Source organism: Pogona vitticeps, chromosome 4 (assembly GCF_051106095.1).
Source record: "Pogona vitticeps strain Pit_001003342236 chromosome 4, PviZW2.1, whole genome shotgun sequence".
Classification (NCBI taxonomy): Eukaryota; Metazoa; Chordata; class Lepidosauria; order Squamata; family Agamidae; genus Pogona; species Pogona vitticeps.
The window spans coordinates 67,102,860-67,118,761 of record NC_135786.1 but is presented as its reverse complement, the minus strand read 5'-3'; the positions used below and the strand labels follow the sequence as shown (position 1 = coordinate 67,118,761).

Sequence of the window (15,902 nt, the reverse complement as noted above, 5' to 3'; positions counted from 1 at the left end):
TAGCTTTTCCAAGTCTAGACAGGCTGCCTTTTCTCCTTAAGTGGTGCCTCGCAAGACAAATGCCTCGTGGGATGAAAAACCCGCAAGACAAATGGTTTTTGCGATCGCTATGGTGCTTCGCAAGATGATTTTTTTCAAGACCGATGCCTCACAAGATGAAAAAAATTCATTTGTCTTGCAAGGTTCCCATAGCTTTTGCTTCTAATCAATCATAGGATGTAGTATAATTCAAACAAATAAGTTCTACATAATGTAATATGGTATTTTTGTCAGAAAAGTACAGCAGTGACATGAACAGGCTCAACATAGAATAAAGATAATCACATGCAAAACGGTTGCTGAGTATTATAGTGCCCAACCGTACATGGAGTTGCCATCCTTTAAAAGTTACTTTGATAGCTTTCAGGTACAGTGCTGAAATGGGCTGAAAGACTTTGCTACTAAGCATATTTAGAATTTCAATTGAAATAGTGAGGACTTACACCCTGCTAATTGTAATTAGGGCTGCAGTGCACCTTGGGGAAGGAGAGACAAATCCTTCATTAATTGTTAATCATAAAACCTTGGACACCTGTAAAAATTCCATGGATATTGAAGGGATAACAAAAATCCTTTAATCTACTGTTAGGCAAAGCAAAGATTAAAACATTAGCATGTTTGTCTTATCTGGCCCTTAGAGAAAATTGCATATGTTGAAGTTGTGCAAACAAAGTTGGTCCCCAGAAGTAACCATGGCATAGATAAATAACATTTTACAATGTTATTTCTTAAATAATAGCTTTGAAATCATCAAGATATATTATTGATCACATCTGCACCTTTTGGATACAACTAAGTCATGCTGGCAGCGTGGCAATGGAAACTGTCTTCGGACAAGCGCTGGCTCTGCGGCTTGAAAACGGGATGAGCACTGCCCCCTAGAGTCGGACACGACTGGACTAAAAAAATGTCAAGGGGAACTTTTACCTCATGTTACCTAGGAATTTGCACTTATTGGACAGATGTGCAAAATATATTTATGTGATTTCAGAGGGACTACAATGTGTAGCAAAGTGGTTCTGGTCACCACCAGGGTGAAGGAATCCATTCTCCAACATTCATGCAGTTAAAAAGTTCTGAAATAAACTGGGCGAACTGAGGCAAAGGGGAAATTGAAGGCATCCACAGTATTAATAAGCTGAACTTCTGGTACCAGAAGACAAGGCAAGTGATAGCTGAACCCCCCCAATAAAGCCCAAGATCTCACCTGGAGACTCCAAGGCATTAAGAAGGTCTTAGACCAATGTCACATGTTATCTATAACCTCTTACAGTTGTTCAGCCAACTGTTTTGTCGAGTTGCAACACAACATGAGGGAGCTTCATTATTATGTAAACTAGCTTTTAAAATCTGGAATACCTCTTTTTGTCTTTATTTTCACTTCATTTTCCTAAAGTATTTTTGTTGTATGGCCTTTGAGTATGTAGATCTTAGATTTTTAGATTAGGCAACCTTCAGTCTGGAGAGACTGTGGTAAAGTCCTACATAATGTAGATCTTAACAACTATTGTATTATGACCTGTGCACCCCCAACAACCACAGGTTTTGTGTGTGTGTGTGGTTTTTTTTTTCCTTTCCTTTTTCTCTTTTGGTTGAAGTGGCGCAGATACCACTTTCTGCTGATTTTTGTGCCATAACATGCCTAGAGATCTAACCTTCAGTTTTTCTTGTGCAGATTTCATGGAAGGATTAGAGCTGGGGAAGGAACCAGTGTGGGAGGGAAGTCAAGTGTTCTTATAAGCTAGAACTTTACCTACACAAGATTCAGGGACTTGAGGGTTGCTGGACTGTAATGGCATGGTTCATTTTCCTTTTTGGCCTAAGCATATAAGATATGCTAGTCCCCACACCTAAGGGGGTGCATTCCCTACTATTATATCCCCAAATTAAAGATGCTTAATAGCCCACACCATCTGTATTTCCCCATTCACAAGTTTATTTAAAAAATGGAAACAAATAACATCACTAGCTCAGACAAAGACCAAGTCAGAATGTCTCTCTCCTAAAGGGTACAGAATGTATCAGCCCCAATCCATGTGCGCTCCACATGAGCATATACATTCTTCCACTCCTTTTACCAAAGGAATTTAAAACCTGAAATACTATGTTTCATAATTATTCTGCAATATGAAAGAAAATTAAGAGTGAACAGAGCTTCAACAATAAAGGCTATGATTAACCTTATAATAGCAATATTAATTGTTCAAAGTACAACAAAACATCACCAAAGGCTTTCTGTCTAGCACTGAATTAAATCTGATCTGTCCCTAATTATTGGAGAATCTCTTTTTTAAAAAACAGAAAGGTGTGATCCCTATGATGCTACCAGTAATTTAGCTAATTTGCTTTTCCGAAGACCATCTGCTTTTCCTTACATTCAGAAATACAGTGATAATTTTTGTTCCTTCCATATGTATCATCATCTTCCTTCCTTCCTCCAATATTACACTTCATTCTAGTGCTCAGTTTCAATTCTCATGCAAGAAAGATTACTGTGGAACGCTGAAAGCTAACACATTTCTTGTGATGGAAGCTTTTGCAAGCTTAAGCCTATAACATCAAATAAATAGGAAGTCTAAATATTCATAGATTCATAGGAGTTAATATATCCATTATAAAATTGGATATCTGAAACAAATTTTACACAAAGAATATAAAAACTACGGATCTGTTATAGCCCAGTGGCTATAGCCCAGTGGAAATGGTGGCCAGGATCAGGTGCAACTGTGTAATTAACAGACAGATACTCCCAGTTTTCCTTCAGGAAGAACAGATAGGGAAGTGTTAGTCACACATGAGAAGCCTCAGTGCCACTACCGCTTCACCCTCAAGTATCTGAGCAAGAGAGAATTAAGAGCTATGGGAGTTAGTCTGAAAGGAAGGAATTACCTATAGAAAGTCATTACGTTTAGCCAGGTAAAAAATGAATGTGCACCTTGCTCCTTATCTGTTCTTAAAAGGTTGGGCCATATTAAATTTCTGAGCATGTAAGACTGAGCCTGCAGTTAGCATGATGTTCAGAACTTTAGATTTTGAATTGAAGTGTTTTTAGTTAAAGTGTTCCATGTAAAGTGATAAGAGAAACAGCAGTTCCACAAAAGAAATGTACTGGTGATTTTTCAGGTTAGGGCTCATACTGTAACAATTGTAACTTAAAGCAAGAGGGGTTTTACAAACACAGCTCCCATTGTTGAAGAAAAGCTGGGAGCCTAATCCTGTGATATGCTTTGGATAGGGGAAGCGAACAAAGACCTGTGGTAGTTCATTTTGGGCTCTGAATCCACAATTTAATCTAAAAAGAAATGTACCCAGCAATAGAGAAGCCAGCTCTTCTTGGGACCTCAGTGTATACTGCAGAATTTGACAATTAACACATGCCAACAATTTAATGAGACAAAACAAGAGTACAGAAGGGAATCTTTTCCTGGGCTGCTGTCAGATAAGAGATGGACAAGAAGGAAATATTGTTTTCTCTATTTTATGCAGAAAGGTTTCTTAATGGTCATTTTCAGGCTCTGGAACTCCTTCCCAAGGGAAATGGGGCTAGGCAGACTCCTTTTTCTTATGCTTCCACTGGTAGGCAAGTATGTTTTTATTCAGATAGGCTTTTACTATTTAACTTGGGCTGCTACTTCAGGGATTTGAACTCTTTCAGGGTTGCCTTTTTAAATTGATGGATATTAAATATGTTTTATGTTTCATTTGTATTTGTTTTACTTTCATTTTATTACTTTCAGCACCTTAATATAATTTGAATGAATCCATAAAGGAGGTTGAACTCTACATGTAGTGATAGCTTACTGGCAGCTTTGATTTGCACTCTGTCATAAAGTGCCATAACAATAGCTAGTACATGGTTGGAATCTGGGTGTTGCAACCGTGTCTAGAATCTTATAGGATAATTACATGCATGCAAATATAATTGCAGAAGTTGCCAGACATGTCTCATTGGGCACACCTGGGGCACCTCGTGAATTAGCTACACTGCAGCAACTTCCAAAGTTCACCTTGAATATTGTAAATATCCAGTAGAGGTTTAGCCCATGACTGAAGCTAGAGTGGACTGGTAGTCCAGATAGGCGGGGTATAAATCAAATCAAATCAAATCAAATCAAATAAATAAATAAATAAATAAATAAATAAGCTAGCAGTTGCCTTCTGCTAGTCAGAAGAGATGTGGCAATAGGACATCAGATTGGGAAGTAAGTAGTAATAGTAAGGGAAAATTGTTCCACAGAAAGAGAACGGGGAACCACATAATTGCAGGTTAATTGAAAAATGTCAAGTAAGTTCCAAAACTTATATAAGATGCTTCACAAGTTATTTCATACATTCACCAAGTCACACAAACAGAATGAGTTAATAGTCCGTTTATTATTCCTTTCTACGACCCATGCCTCAAGCCATGAAACATTTCGTATTGTTAAAAAGACCCAGAAATCCTGACTGGCAAAAAGCAGACTGTCTTTACAGAGAGGCTGCTGCAAGCATTTGTGAAAATCTACCATTTTTTCATTCAAGGATCAATCATAATAATAAGAAACCATTTATGTAGCACGCAAAGTGCTCTGAATTTTTTATTGCATTACATTGCTATATAAACACTTGTAGCCTGCAGCAAAATATTTGCAGATGGCAAGACTGCAGATCCACTACATTCAGCATGGTAAGTGCAAATACAATCCAAACTGATGATTTTTTTAAATACACAAGGGGTTTGTGGGCTCCTATGTATTGCCCTTGTGTGCTACAAAGGTAGTTGTTACAAATTATAAGCAATACATTGTTAAATTTGGGACAAGGCTCTAGTGGCTCTAACAGTAATTTTTGGAGGAAGCAGAATTTAATCAAAATGCTTATCTAGCCAAACAATATAATGATAAGAGAAAATGACCTTCAGAAAACTCTCTCTTCTAAACAGTGGTTAATGTGATAGAGGTTGCGTTCTGTAGATAATTAATCATGGGACTTACCCAGAATGTAGTTTTAGAGGCAGCATTAACACTTTTGTATTAGTGGTGATTTCTTATTAAACTTCATAGAGTTGCTTCTCACTGCATAATAATATTTACCATTAAGAATGAAAAACAGATCAGTCACAGCTGTTTCCTCTTGAGGATGTAAGATATCAGCTGATTTTGCAAGTAAAGTTCTAAGACAGCCAGCTGTTACCACCCACCTGCAGCCGTAATATTGATTGAAAAGAACATGGATGCCTAAACATGGATAGCTTCTCTAATTATGTGGAAACAGAGAAGTTTAATGCATGACTCTACTTAAAATGTCATGTCACAAAAGCTGTTGCCAAGGTATGGTATACATTTTAGGAAACTAAATGTGTAGCCATTTGTGAGTGTGAACTAAAATTAATTTTGACTTTGCCTTTTTTTGTATCGAGCACTTTACAGTTATTGACAGAACATAGTAATTGCTTCCATTATGAATATTCAAAAATAATGTACACAGTAATATAAAAGATAACATCTGATTATACATTTCTTAAAGGAAATGTGGCGTTTATGTTTAATAAGTTATAAGGGAATGGGCTAAACACAGGCAGTCTGCAACTGTTTACTCAGAAGTCCTCCTGAGTTCAATAGGGATTACTTTTAGTAGCTGATTATATGATTGGTGCCTTATAACATCTTTAAGGGAAGGTATTGTGTAAAGCTGGAAGTCGTATTCCTCACTTCCATTTGAAATGCATTCTGTAGCTGTGCTGTGCTTTGACAACATACACATAATAAGGCACAGGTGTGCCTGATTAACAAGTCAGCCAGGGCTCTGTACAGTTCCCTTTGCAGCTCAGAATGCATTTTCTTCCTTGACAGTAGACTGGTTTTAAGTATTAGTTAACTGGTAGGGGAGGACTAAGAGCCATAAATATTTAATCTCAAAAACATCCATGTGTTCCCCAAAGTTTTTTTTAAAATAGCCCATTACATATTTAAAACTTCGGATTTCAGGGCATGATGTAAACTTTAGATGTCTTTACTGGAAAGCTGTACAAGGGTAATGATTTATCTGTACAGTCAGTGGGACAACAGAAGGTATTGGTTAGATGGTGAAGGATTAAATGGAGATTGGCTGTAGTGATGATCACTCCTCATGAGGTGTCAGGGAAGACTTATGTTCTTCCTCTGTACCAATTTAGTTCTGTGTGGGTCATTTCAGCTCATTTAGAATTTACCAAAAAGTGGATATAAGAAAAAACAAAGCTGACAGATTTGCACAACCTTGTTTAAAGTAACAGTTCTGTAGGAACTGCATAGTAGTTATGTGAGCATCTAGATCTTCACAAAAATATAGCCAGATAGTCCAGTAAATTCTATCATTTTAGGTTTCAGGACATAATAAAAATCATTAGTCCTTAGCAGGTCTGAAAATTAGACAAATACAACCTCAGATGAACAACAACCAATAACAAATCATTTCATGATTTGTTTTACAGAAATAAAGCCAAAATAGAGAAGCGATGTGTAAAAAAATTAGTACATCCTTACTGCTTCCATAGGAATTAAGAGGCTAAGTAACAGCCAGGTGCTGCTAACCAGATGCCCTTGAATTATAGTGGTGCCTTGCTTTACGATTGTCCTGCATTATGACAAAACTGCTTAATGATGATCTTGCAATTGCAATCGCAAAACGATGGTCTGAATGGGGGAATTTCACTTTGCGATGATCAGTTCCCTGCTTTGGGAACCAATTTTTCGCAAAACGACATTTTTCGAACAGCTGATCGGCGGTTTCAAAATGGCCACCAGGTAATTAAAATGGCTCCCCGCTGTGATTAGGGACTGATTCCTTGCTATACAGGCAGCAAAAATGGCCACCGTATGGAGGATCTTCGCTGGACAGTGAGTAATTACCCCATTGGAACACATTGAACGGGTTTCAATGAGTTTCAATTTTTTATTATTATTATTATTATTTTTTGCTTTACGATGTTTTCACTTAATGGTGATTTTCCTGGAATGGATTATTGGAATGGATTATTCCTGGAATGGATTATGTATTATTCATTTTTCTACACATGGCTTCCCCATTTTGGCTTTATTTCTGTAAAATAAATAAGGACACAGTGCAATTTGTTACGTGTTGTTCCTCTGAGTTTGCTTGTACTTAATTTTCAAACCTGCTATGGGCCTGATGATTTTTATTATATTCCAGCACATAAAGCCATAAAATTCAAAGAGGGTGTATTTTCTTTTTCACATGACTGTGTATGATTAGTGATTCCTGTTACATTCCCTTTTCTGTGCTACTGTTAAAGGTATAAGGGCTCTGTCTTTTTTCTAGCGTAGTCACCCTCAGTCAACATCTAAGTCAGTGGTTCCCAACCTTGGGTGCCCAGATCTTCTTGGACTAAAACTAGAAGCCTTTACCACTAGCTGTGCTGGCCAAGAGTTTTGGGAGTTGTAGTTTGAGAAAATCTGGGCACCCAAGGTTGGGAACCACTGCACTAAGCTATCACCCAGTGGTCCCCAACCTTTTTGGGACTGAGGAAGGTGGGGTGCCCCCCCCCGTGCTCTTGGGCGTGTGCATGTACATGTGCACTCTCTTGGGCACATGCATGAAGCAGTAAGGGAGCGTGCACACGCCTGTCAGCACTGGCATGAGTGCTCCCCCACTCCTTCATGCATGTGCAGGAGCACCAGCCCGCATGCCCACCCGCCCACCCACCCCTTCACGAGGGCGCTTGGGCACTTGGGTGCATGCATGAAGGGGTGGGGGTGTGCTCATGCCGGCAGTGGCACACGCACGCAACGGCTCAGGCCACGGATCGGCACTGGGCCATAGACCAGGGGTTGACAACCTCTGCTATAACCCATTGCTGACACTTTTACTGAAGTTGTAGCTTTGTTATGAAGAACTCTGTTCTTGGAGATTACACTCAACAGATACTCATGAAAAGATGGTATTTTCTGTGCTTCACAATTCAAAACTTACATATATGTTGCTATAGATCCTTTTTTTTGGTTTAAAAAGTGTTTAGTTTTTATAAGAAGGCAGAACTGCCTTTGGGGTAAGTCCGAAAGGCCCAGTCACCTAATGAAATGGACTATTCTTTTGCCAGTGCTATCTCTCTCTCTCTCTCTCTCTCTCTCTCTCTCTCTCTCCATAAGATGCAACTCTTCATAAGACGCACGTAATTTTTAGGGGAGCAAAACAGGAAAAAATATTCTGGTGATTTCAGCCTGCTGGGCCTGTGGGGGGGGGGTGGACGGCTGGGAAGGGTATGGGAAGGGAAGGTGGTGATTTTGGCTCACTGGGCCCACGGGGGGTGGAGGATGGCCAGGTAGGGTCTGAGAAGGGAAGGTGGGGATTTCAGCCCGCTGGGCCTGTGGGGGGGGGATGGCCAGGTAGGGTCTGGGAAGGGAAGGGAAGGCGGCAATTTTGGCCCGCTGGGCCCGCGGGGCATGCAGAAAGGCCAGGTAGGGTCTCAGAGGGGTACTGCAGGCATTGGTTCCAGCCTTCCTCCACCCCCACATGGGCGCACCGGGGCCAAAACCACCACCTCCCTTGCTTTCCCAGACCCTTCCCAGCCATCCTCCACCCCTGCGGGCCCAGTGGGCCGAAATCCCCACCTTCCCTTCCCAGCCATCCTGCACCACCCCCTGCGGGCCCAGCGGGCCGAAATCACCATCCCCTGTAGACCCCCGGGAGCTTACCTGGCCTTCCTCCACAGCTTTTTCCTAACGAAAGAGCTACCAAGAAGCAGCCTCTTTTGCCTCCTACAGTTAGAATTTAAATTGCATACTTTTTTACAGTATTTGCCCCATAAGACACACACACTCCCCCCACTTTTTTTGGGGAAAGTGTGTCTTATGGAGCGAAAAATACGGTATCTGAGAGACTTTGTGAAATTATTGCTATTCCTATCAAATATTAATCCTTCAATTTATCTCTGTCCTGTTCTGCTTTTGGTTTTTGTCTTTCTAAACAATCATGCATTTTCAAAGCAATCAGGTTTAATTGCAGCCTCTGTTAGCACTGATAGAAACACAAAGATCTTAACTCTGGAAGGTTCCCAAAGAATGCCTTGCTGTGATCAAGATCTATTTTTCCTCTTTCTTTTTCTAAGCCACTTTGGTTAGCTTGGAAAAGAACCAACCGTTTCTCTTCAGCCAGTTTTTGAGTACATTCAGGGGGTGGAGAAAGAAAGTAGACATGGTCTAGAGGGGCGGGTATAAATATAATATAATAAATAAAATAAATTAAAATCCCAAGCCCGGAAAGGTCCGTTCCAGCCACACCTTCTCTAGGCAGCATTGAAGGTTGTAAAAGCTCCAGCAATTTCTGACTTGGTTGGTGAGGTAAGTTATCTTCCTATGGATCTGAAAAGGACTGAATATCTTTGCTATTCTTGCTCAGGAATCATATCAGGTTGGTTCTGGAACAGGGGGTGGTGGTGGTGATCATTGATTTTTTTGTTAAATTTATTAATCATATATGTCTTCCATTATTACAAAATTGGGCAGAAGGTTAAAAGCACTTCTGGAGAGCCAATAGCTGTCATAAAATTGTAAGTCACAACACATAGAGACACATATCCCTAACCAGCTGCTTGTTTCACTTGTTCAGCAAAGCTTTACTTACTGAATCACAAAATTTTATTACACTATTTCACTTCAAGAGATGTTTGTATACTTTCGTAAGCATGCTGCATATTTTTCTGTTTAAGATGTGTACTGAAGTTATTGCATTTTTACGCACTTCACTGGGTGGACTACATAGCATAACTTACATTGTGAATATCCTGTAGTTTCACATTTAAGTGCCTCAAGTTTCTGTGCTCCATTAACCCAGTGGCATAGTTTGATAAAGTTAATGACTGCAAGGAAAAAAATTCAGATGGCCTAGCAAAAGACTATATCAGTCTTAACTGTGCTTGGACAGCAATTTTTAAAAATCTTGTTTTATATTTTTAATTTAAAAGTTTGCTTTAGGGTGGATCCTAATTCAGGGCAAAGTGATTTGGGAGTCATGTAAGCAATCAGTGCCCTGGAGCCAACCTTGTAAATTTGAATTCATAGCTTCCCATTGATTTGCATCAGAAAGCAAAAGTAGTTGTAAGCTTTGTGTGTTTTGGCACTGGTGTACATGGAATTTGGAGACATGATAGAACATGAAAAGAGGAGTAAATCTGCAAAGTTTCAGTTGGCTAGCTTGAGGGGTTTGCCTACTAGGTACCTTTACATGTTGTTTTTTAAAAAAGAAAAAAATTGCAATTCCAAAAGCATGTTCACTCGTCTGAGTATTCTGTATTGCGAATTCATGCTGATCTTGTTATCTCATTGTCTGTCTCACATGGGCAGCATCTTCTTAGAATCCATAAAAAACTCAGCATACGGCTGAAAAATTGTGCCAAAGAATAGCCAGTTCTTTATAAAGATTTAAAAAAAAAAAAAAACAAGGGTCAGTACAGTAGTCACTGGGCAGGTAGCAGTGTTTGACAGAGGTGGGCAGACAGAGACTGGTAACTAGTTAAATAAACTCTTTTGAAGTAACTGAAATATTTAAGGAGTAGTTTTTCACATGCACGCACGCACGCACACACACACACACACACACACACACACACACACACACAGAGAGAGAGAGAGAGAGAGAGAGAGAGTGAATTTCCATGGCTGAGTTGGGATTCAAACCCAGGTCTCCTGTGTCCTAGTCTACTATTCTGTCTACTCTCTCTCTATCTCTCTTTTTTTAAAATCATAGACTGTAACGTCTCATTTAAATGAAAAGTCTCGATATTTTGACCAGGCACTTTGTTCTTATTGCCATACTCACTATTAGAGGTGGGCATTGACCTCTAGTTTGGTGGTTTGGCATGATTTATTTCCTGGCTGAACAGCAGATACACATTTGGGTGCCCTGCCCCTTCCAATGTGTGCCCTTTCAGCGGCAGAGCCTGGAGGAGGTAGGGTGGGCCACTGCCGCTGAATGGGCACCCACTGGAGGTGACAGGGCATTGAACACCAGATCAGTTGTTTGGTTGGAAAACAAATCACTCTGAGGCAGTGGTTCGTGTCCATCTCTACTCACTATAAACTCCTCTGAGTTTGCTTTGTTATCTTATTTGTGGTGAAGAATTTGAGGATCCTTTCTTATAATAATGTTTTTAAAGGTTTTCCACACAACCCTCTGATTCGTTTCCATTTACTTCACTTTTGTTTTGCACTGGAAGTGTTACCGAAGGAATATAAATGGCAACTTTTATTTGTTGAATAGGACAGAAATGTGTCATTTCAAATCAGTACTGCTCCAGAGCTGCTTCTTTACAGAACTTTATATTGTGATCCTTAGTCATGGCACATGGAGTAAAAAAAAAGTCTTTATGGTCTGAGATATAAAATACATGCCAACAGTCAAAAGCAGATTCTTACACACTGCAAGAAAGATGCTGAAAATATTAAATGTACATTAATGCCCTTTACTATGCTACTGGATAATTCTTTCAAAACGATTGCCTTGTTATTTGTGGTTCAAAAATTTCACCATGGAATTATACAGATTTAATGCTAGAGACCAGCATGAAATACATTCCACTGAAATCTATCTCTGCTGTTTGTATCTTTCAGAGAGTCATTTTTAACATTGTCAACTTCAGTAAAACCAAAAGCCTGTATCGGGATGGGATGGCTCCAATGGTAAAATCCACAAGCAGGCCTAAATGGTAAGTTAGCAAGTACTGTACTCCAGTTATTATAGTGTTTTTAGGTAAACTTTTGGACAGAATGTTTTTTGGAATGTCTGTTCTTTGGAGAATTTCATTAAATTTTATTAATTGGATAATTTTATTAAATTTGGCTCAGACAACTCCAGTAGAGCCAGGAATGATGAATTAGCCACCCCGAGTGGACATGTTCTAGAGGGGCGGGGTATAAATTTAATAAATAAAATAAAATAAATAAATAGTTTTGAGAACACTTTGATTTTTGACCAGCATGTTATTGAATATTTGACGCAACTCAGGATGGCCCAAACTCTTTTGCTATGTCAAATGGGAAACAAGGTACCACCTCAAACATGGTAGCTCCCACTCTGTGTGTGGGCACATGCACACGGAGACAAACAGCTCCTCCCTGCCCATCCTGCAGTACAGATGAGGCAGACTTTTACCTTCCTTGAAGTGGTGGCAAAAACAACCGATATTATTTTAAGAAAGAGCCAGCTCCGTTGAGCCAACCTCGGGTGCAAGGCATCTGCCATATAGCCTTTTCCACCTTCTCTTTCTCCAGTCTACCTGTTTCTACTAGACAGCACACCCTCACTTTCTGCTCCCCTTCGCCTTTCGTTTTTGTTCAAGGATGGCAGTAATAACAGAGCTGCCCTTTCCTCTTCCTCTTCCTCCTTCCCTAAAATAACAATCGAGGTGGGCATATGGACACAAGGCATGAGGAATTTGCCCCCGAGATGACTGCCTAATGCAGCCTAATAGAAGTGTCAGCCTTGACTCTACTCGATACTTTGCTGAGAAAGGCTAATGGAAACTTCTTTTGGGCATGTATTTATGATGTATGTGTGGATCAGTTTGCCTGCTGTGTGAAATGGGGGAAAATTGGACACAAGATTGTATTTCAGGCATGTCAGAACAAGACAAGACAGTTAGAAAACACCAAGTTTAAATTATGTAACCCCATTTATTTTGAACAAATTTGGTAAGCCTGATTAACTAGAGTTTTAGACACCAAGATCATATAAAAGCATATTCTTTGTAGAATTGTAATAGATGCTGTCTTTGTAATTTTGTAATAACCCTACTGATATTCCAGCTGTTCCTGGTGATTTATTTCTTCCAGTTGCTTCGGGCATAGATTTCCTGAGAAACAGAATGGGATGATTCACTTGATAGGCAAATATTAGCTGTAGGGATTTTTCTTTTCCCTTCAGGCTCTACCATTGCACGCAAACAAATGGTTTCTCATTCTGAATGGCATCAGGTCATGTCAGGCATGCTCTGGGATTTTACGGATGTCTACTGATAACAAAGCATATGCTACTGTTATCCATCAACTATAACTACAGTGGTGCCTTGCATAACGAGTGCACCGTTTAAGGAAGAATCCGCATACCGATGCGGCTTTCCCCACTGCTAATGCGAGGGCATCCTCACATTGCGATGGGGGGACAGCTGTTTGGCGGTTCCAAAATGGCCACCGGAACACTAAAAATGGCCACCGGGACACCCAAAATGGCTGCCGCAACATGGGGAAACATCGGAGACCGGTAAGTTTTGGGCCCATTTGGAACGCATTAAACGATGGGTTTCCCCGTCCCACTTAACGATGTTTCCCCATAGCGAAGGTTAATCCGGAACGGATTAACCTCACTATGCAGGGCACCACTGTACAAGGTTTTCACCAGTTTATATAAACCTTTTGTAAAGTGTGTGCGTGCATGTACTTGTGCAGTATTGGCCAACTCACCCATCTCTGGCTACCATATATGAAAACTGTTCTAATGGTCTTATTTAGTACCTATGTCATGTCATGTCATGTCATTCATTCATTCATTCATTCATCCATTCATCCATTCATAGATACATACAGTGGTGCCCCGCATGACGACGATAATCCGTTCCATTAAAATCGCCGTAAAGCGAAATCGTCATCATGCAAAAGTAAAAAACCCATTGGAATGCATTGAACACCGGTTAATGCATTCCAGTGTGGGAAATACCTGTTTGTTTTGTGAAGATCCTCCATAGGGAAAGCCATTTTTGATCACTGTCTTCCGGAAATAGGTCCGGAAAACAGTGGGGAGCCGTTTTGACAACCTGACGATCAGCTGTTTCTAATCATTGTGAAGCAAAAAAACGGTTCCCGAAGCAGGGAACTATTCATCGTTAAGCAAAAAACCCCATAGGAATCATCGTTTTGCGATCACTATAGCAATCACAAAAAGCTCATTGTTAAGCGATTTCATTGCGAAGCAGGGTCATCTTCAAGCGGGGCACCACTGTACGTACGTATGTGTGACGGTAGCGATGAGGTCATCTGCCCGTCACTGCTGTAGCTAGAGTTTATCTGCCTATAGCAGGACGGGAGGTGGGACTTCAGAGGGTGGAGCTATGGTATTTAAGGGGGGAGTGAATGAGGTGTGAGTCAGATAGGGTTTGGATAGGGACCTAGGGTGTTAGGGCCTGTACATGTTGTGAAGTACTGTGCTATATAGAGAGTGAAGGTCTGAGAGAGAGTGTGTATGAGGGGATACTTTATTATTTCAGATTGCCTTTTATTTTAGTTGATAAAGTGATTTACCATTCCTTTTGTTCTTATAAATAAACATAAGTTTTTATTTTAAAAATCCATACAGTTGCCTGAGGAGTCAGTTGAGTGTATGGTTGGTGGCAGTGTGAATAAAGTGTGTGTATGTGAGAGTGACGTGACACCTCCTTTGTGACGTGAGAGGAGGCCGTCACAGTATGTACGTACATACATACAATTAAATATTTTAAGTCTGTTTTATGACTTCAGATAAGAATCAAGTTTACGTGATTTGTGTTGGTTTTGCTCATAATGTCCCTTCAAGATACAATTACACAGCAATGAACAGGAAGTTCACTCTTTCACTGATGGTATAAGCTGCTGTAGCCAGCTGTCTTTCTGATAATATTATTTTTGAAATGTCTTCATGGTTACCATTATACCTGTTTCCATGGTATTTTAGTGGAACCTATAAAATCAATTATTTCCATGTTTCCTTTCTGCTCTGAAAAGATTTGCCAATGCATGTAGTTTTCCAGCTAGCATTTGGATAGCTATGTCCCTTTAATGTACTTGGGACAGTCTGTGGTATAATTATGTTAACATTAGTCTTGATTTCTCATTGGAGGTGTTGGAGGAATTTCATATAACACAGAAATGTATGATCTTTCAATGTAATAATGTGATTGTTGTATATTATAATGTTAAGTTTTCAAGTTTTCAAAGACACCATTCATAGCTACACTGGAAATTAGCATCTGACCTAATATGTTAAATGATTCGTCATTGACTGTACTGGAATCTTGCCAAGCAATCTAGGCATGTATTTGTTGTCTGCATTGTTTCTAAAATGGTTGCTGCTGCTGCTGTTCACCTTAGGAATAGGGAACAACAAAGTATGACAAGGTAAGAAAGACCATGCATATTTCTCCCACTTTAAAGAGTTTTTTCCTAATCAGCTTTAAAATAAAATCAAGGAGACAATAATCTACAGTAAGACCACATGGTTATGATAGTGCATTATTGAACAGCCATGAAGCGTATCTTAAAACAAGGTTTTACTAAGCTGCTGGTTCATTCTTTGAATAGTGATGGGGGTGTCACTCAAACTAAGGCGATGTTTCATCCCCATGCATTCTGATGAAGCAAATAATTTTAACAATATAATTTGCTGATGTTTTAAATTGCTAAAACATTGCTGAATGTAGAAAGCTAATAATTGTCAGGATGGAAAGGATATGGTCTAAAGCAGAAACAAATGCAGGAAAACCTTTGAAATGTGCCAGTATTTCAGTGCTGCTAATCCAATGTCAAAACAGAATTAGCATTTTAACTGTAATATTTTACTTCAATATTCTAAATTCACATGCTTTACAATATCAGCAGTTCTTCAAATTACATATTTGGGACAGGGCTAGAATTCTTGAATTCTTCTATGAGAGCATAGCAGTAAGGTATCACAAACAAATATTTCATGACAAGAGGGCATATTGTGACTGGAGCAAATGTGATGTTTCCTCACATCTTGGTGCACAAGCCATCCCTACCATGACATAAGATGCCACTGCAGCAGTGGAAAATGAGCATAAGCAGAATGTTGGTGAGGCATATAAAAGGGAGGGGGAGAAAGTGCAGAACCAGGACATTAAA

At 39.7% G+C, this 15,902-nt stretch overlaps 1 protein-coding gene and 1 long non-coding RNA gene across 5 annotated transcripts in view; one reads left to right on the top strand and one right to left on the bottom strand.

Annotated features, from left to right (window-relative positions):
* Positions 1 to 5,102, bottom strand: part of LOC140706633 (uncharacterized) — an 82,719-nt gene extending 77,617 nt beyond the window's left edge. Inside the window, exon 1 of the long non-coding RNA XR_012086395.2 lies at positions 5,013 to 5,102. This is a non-coding gene — a long non-coding RNA (uncharacterized LOC140706633). The remainder of the gene's footprint in view (positions 1 to 5,012) is intronic.
* LOC110076152 (BEN domain-containing protein 5) overlaps positions 1 to 15,902 on the top strand; it is a 1,026,237-nt gene that overhangs the window by 223,959 nt on the left and 786,376 nt on the right. For 3 of the 4 annotated variants that reach the window (XM_020788091.3, XM_020788090.3, XM_072997602.2), the window contains exon 4: positions 11,625 to 11,719. In XM_020788091.3, the coding sequence (XP_020643750.2) occupies positions 11,625 to 11,719 (95 nt within the window). Of the gene's footprint in view, positions 1 to 5,258; positions 5,349 to 11,624; positions 11,720 to 15,902 lie in introns of those variants that run through there. The other variant, XM_072997603.1, reaches the window with a different exon arrangement.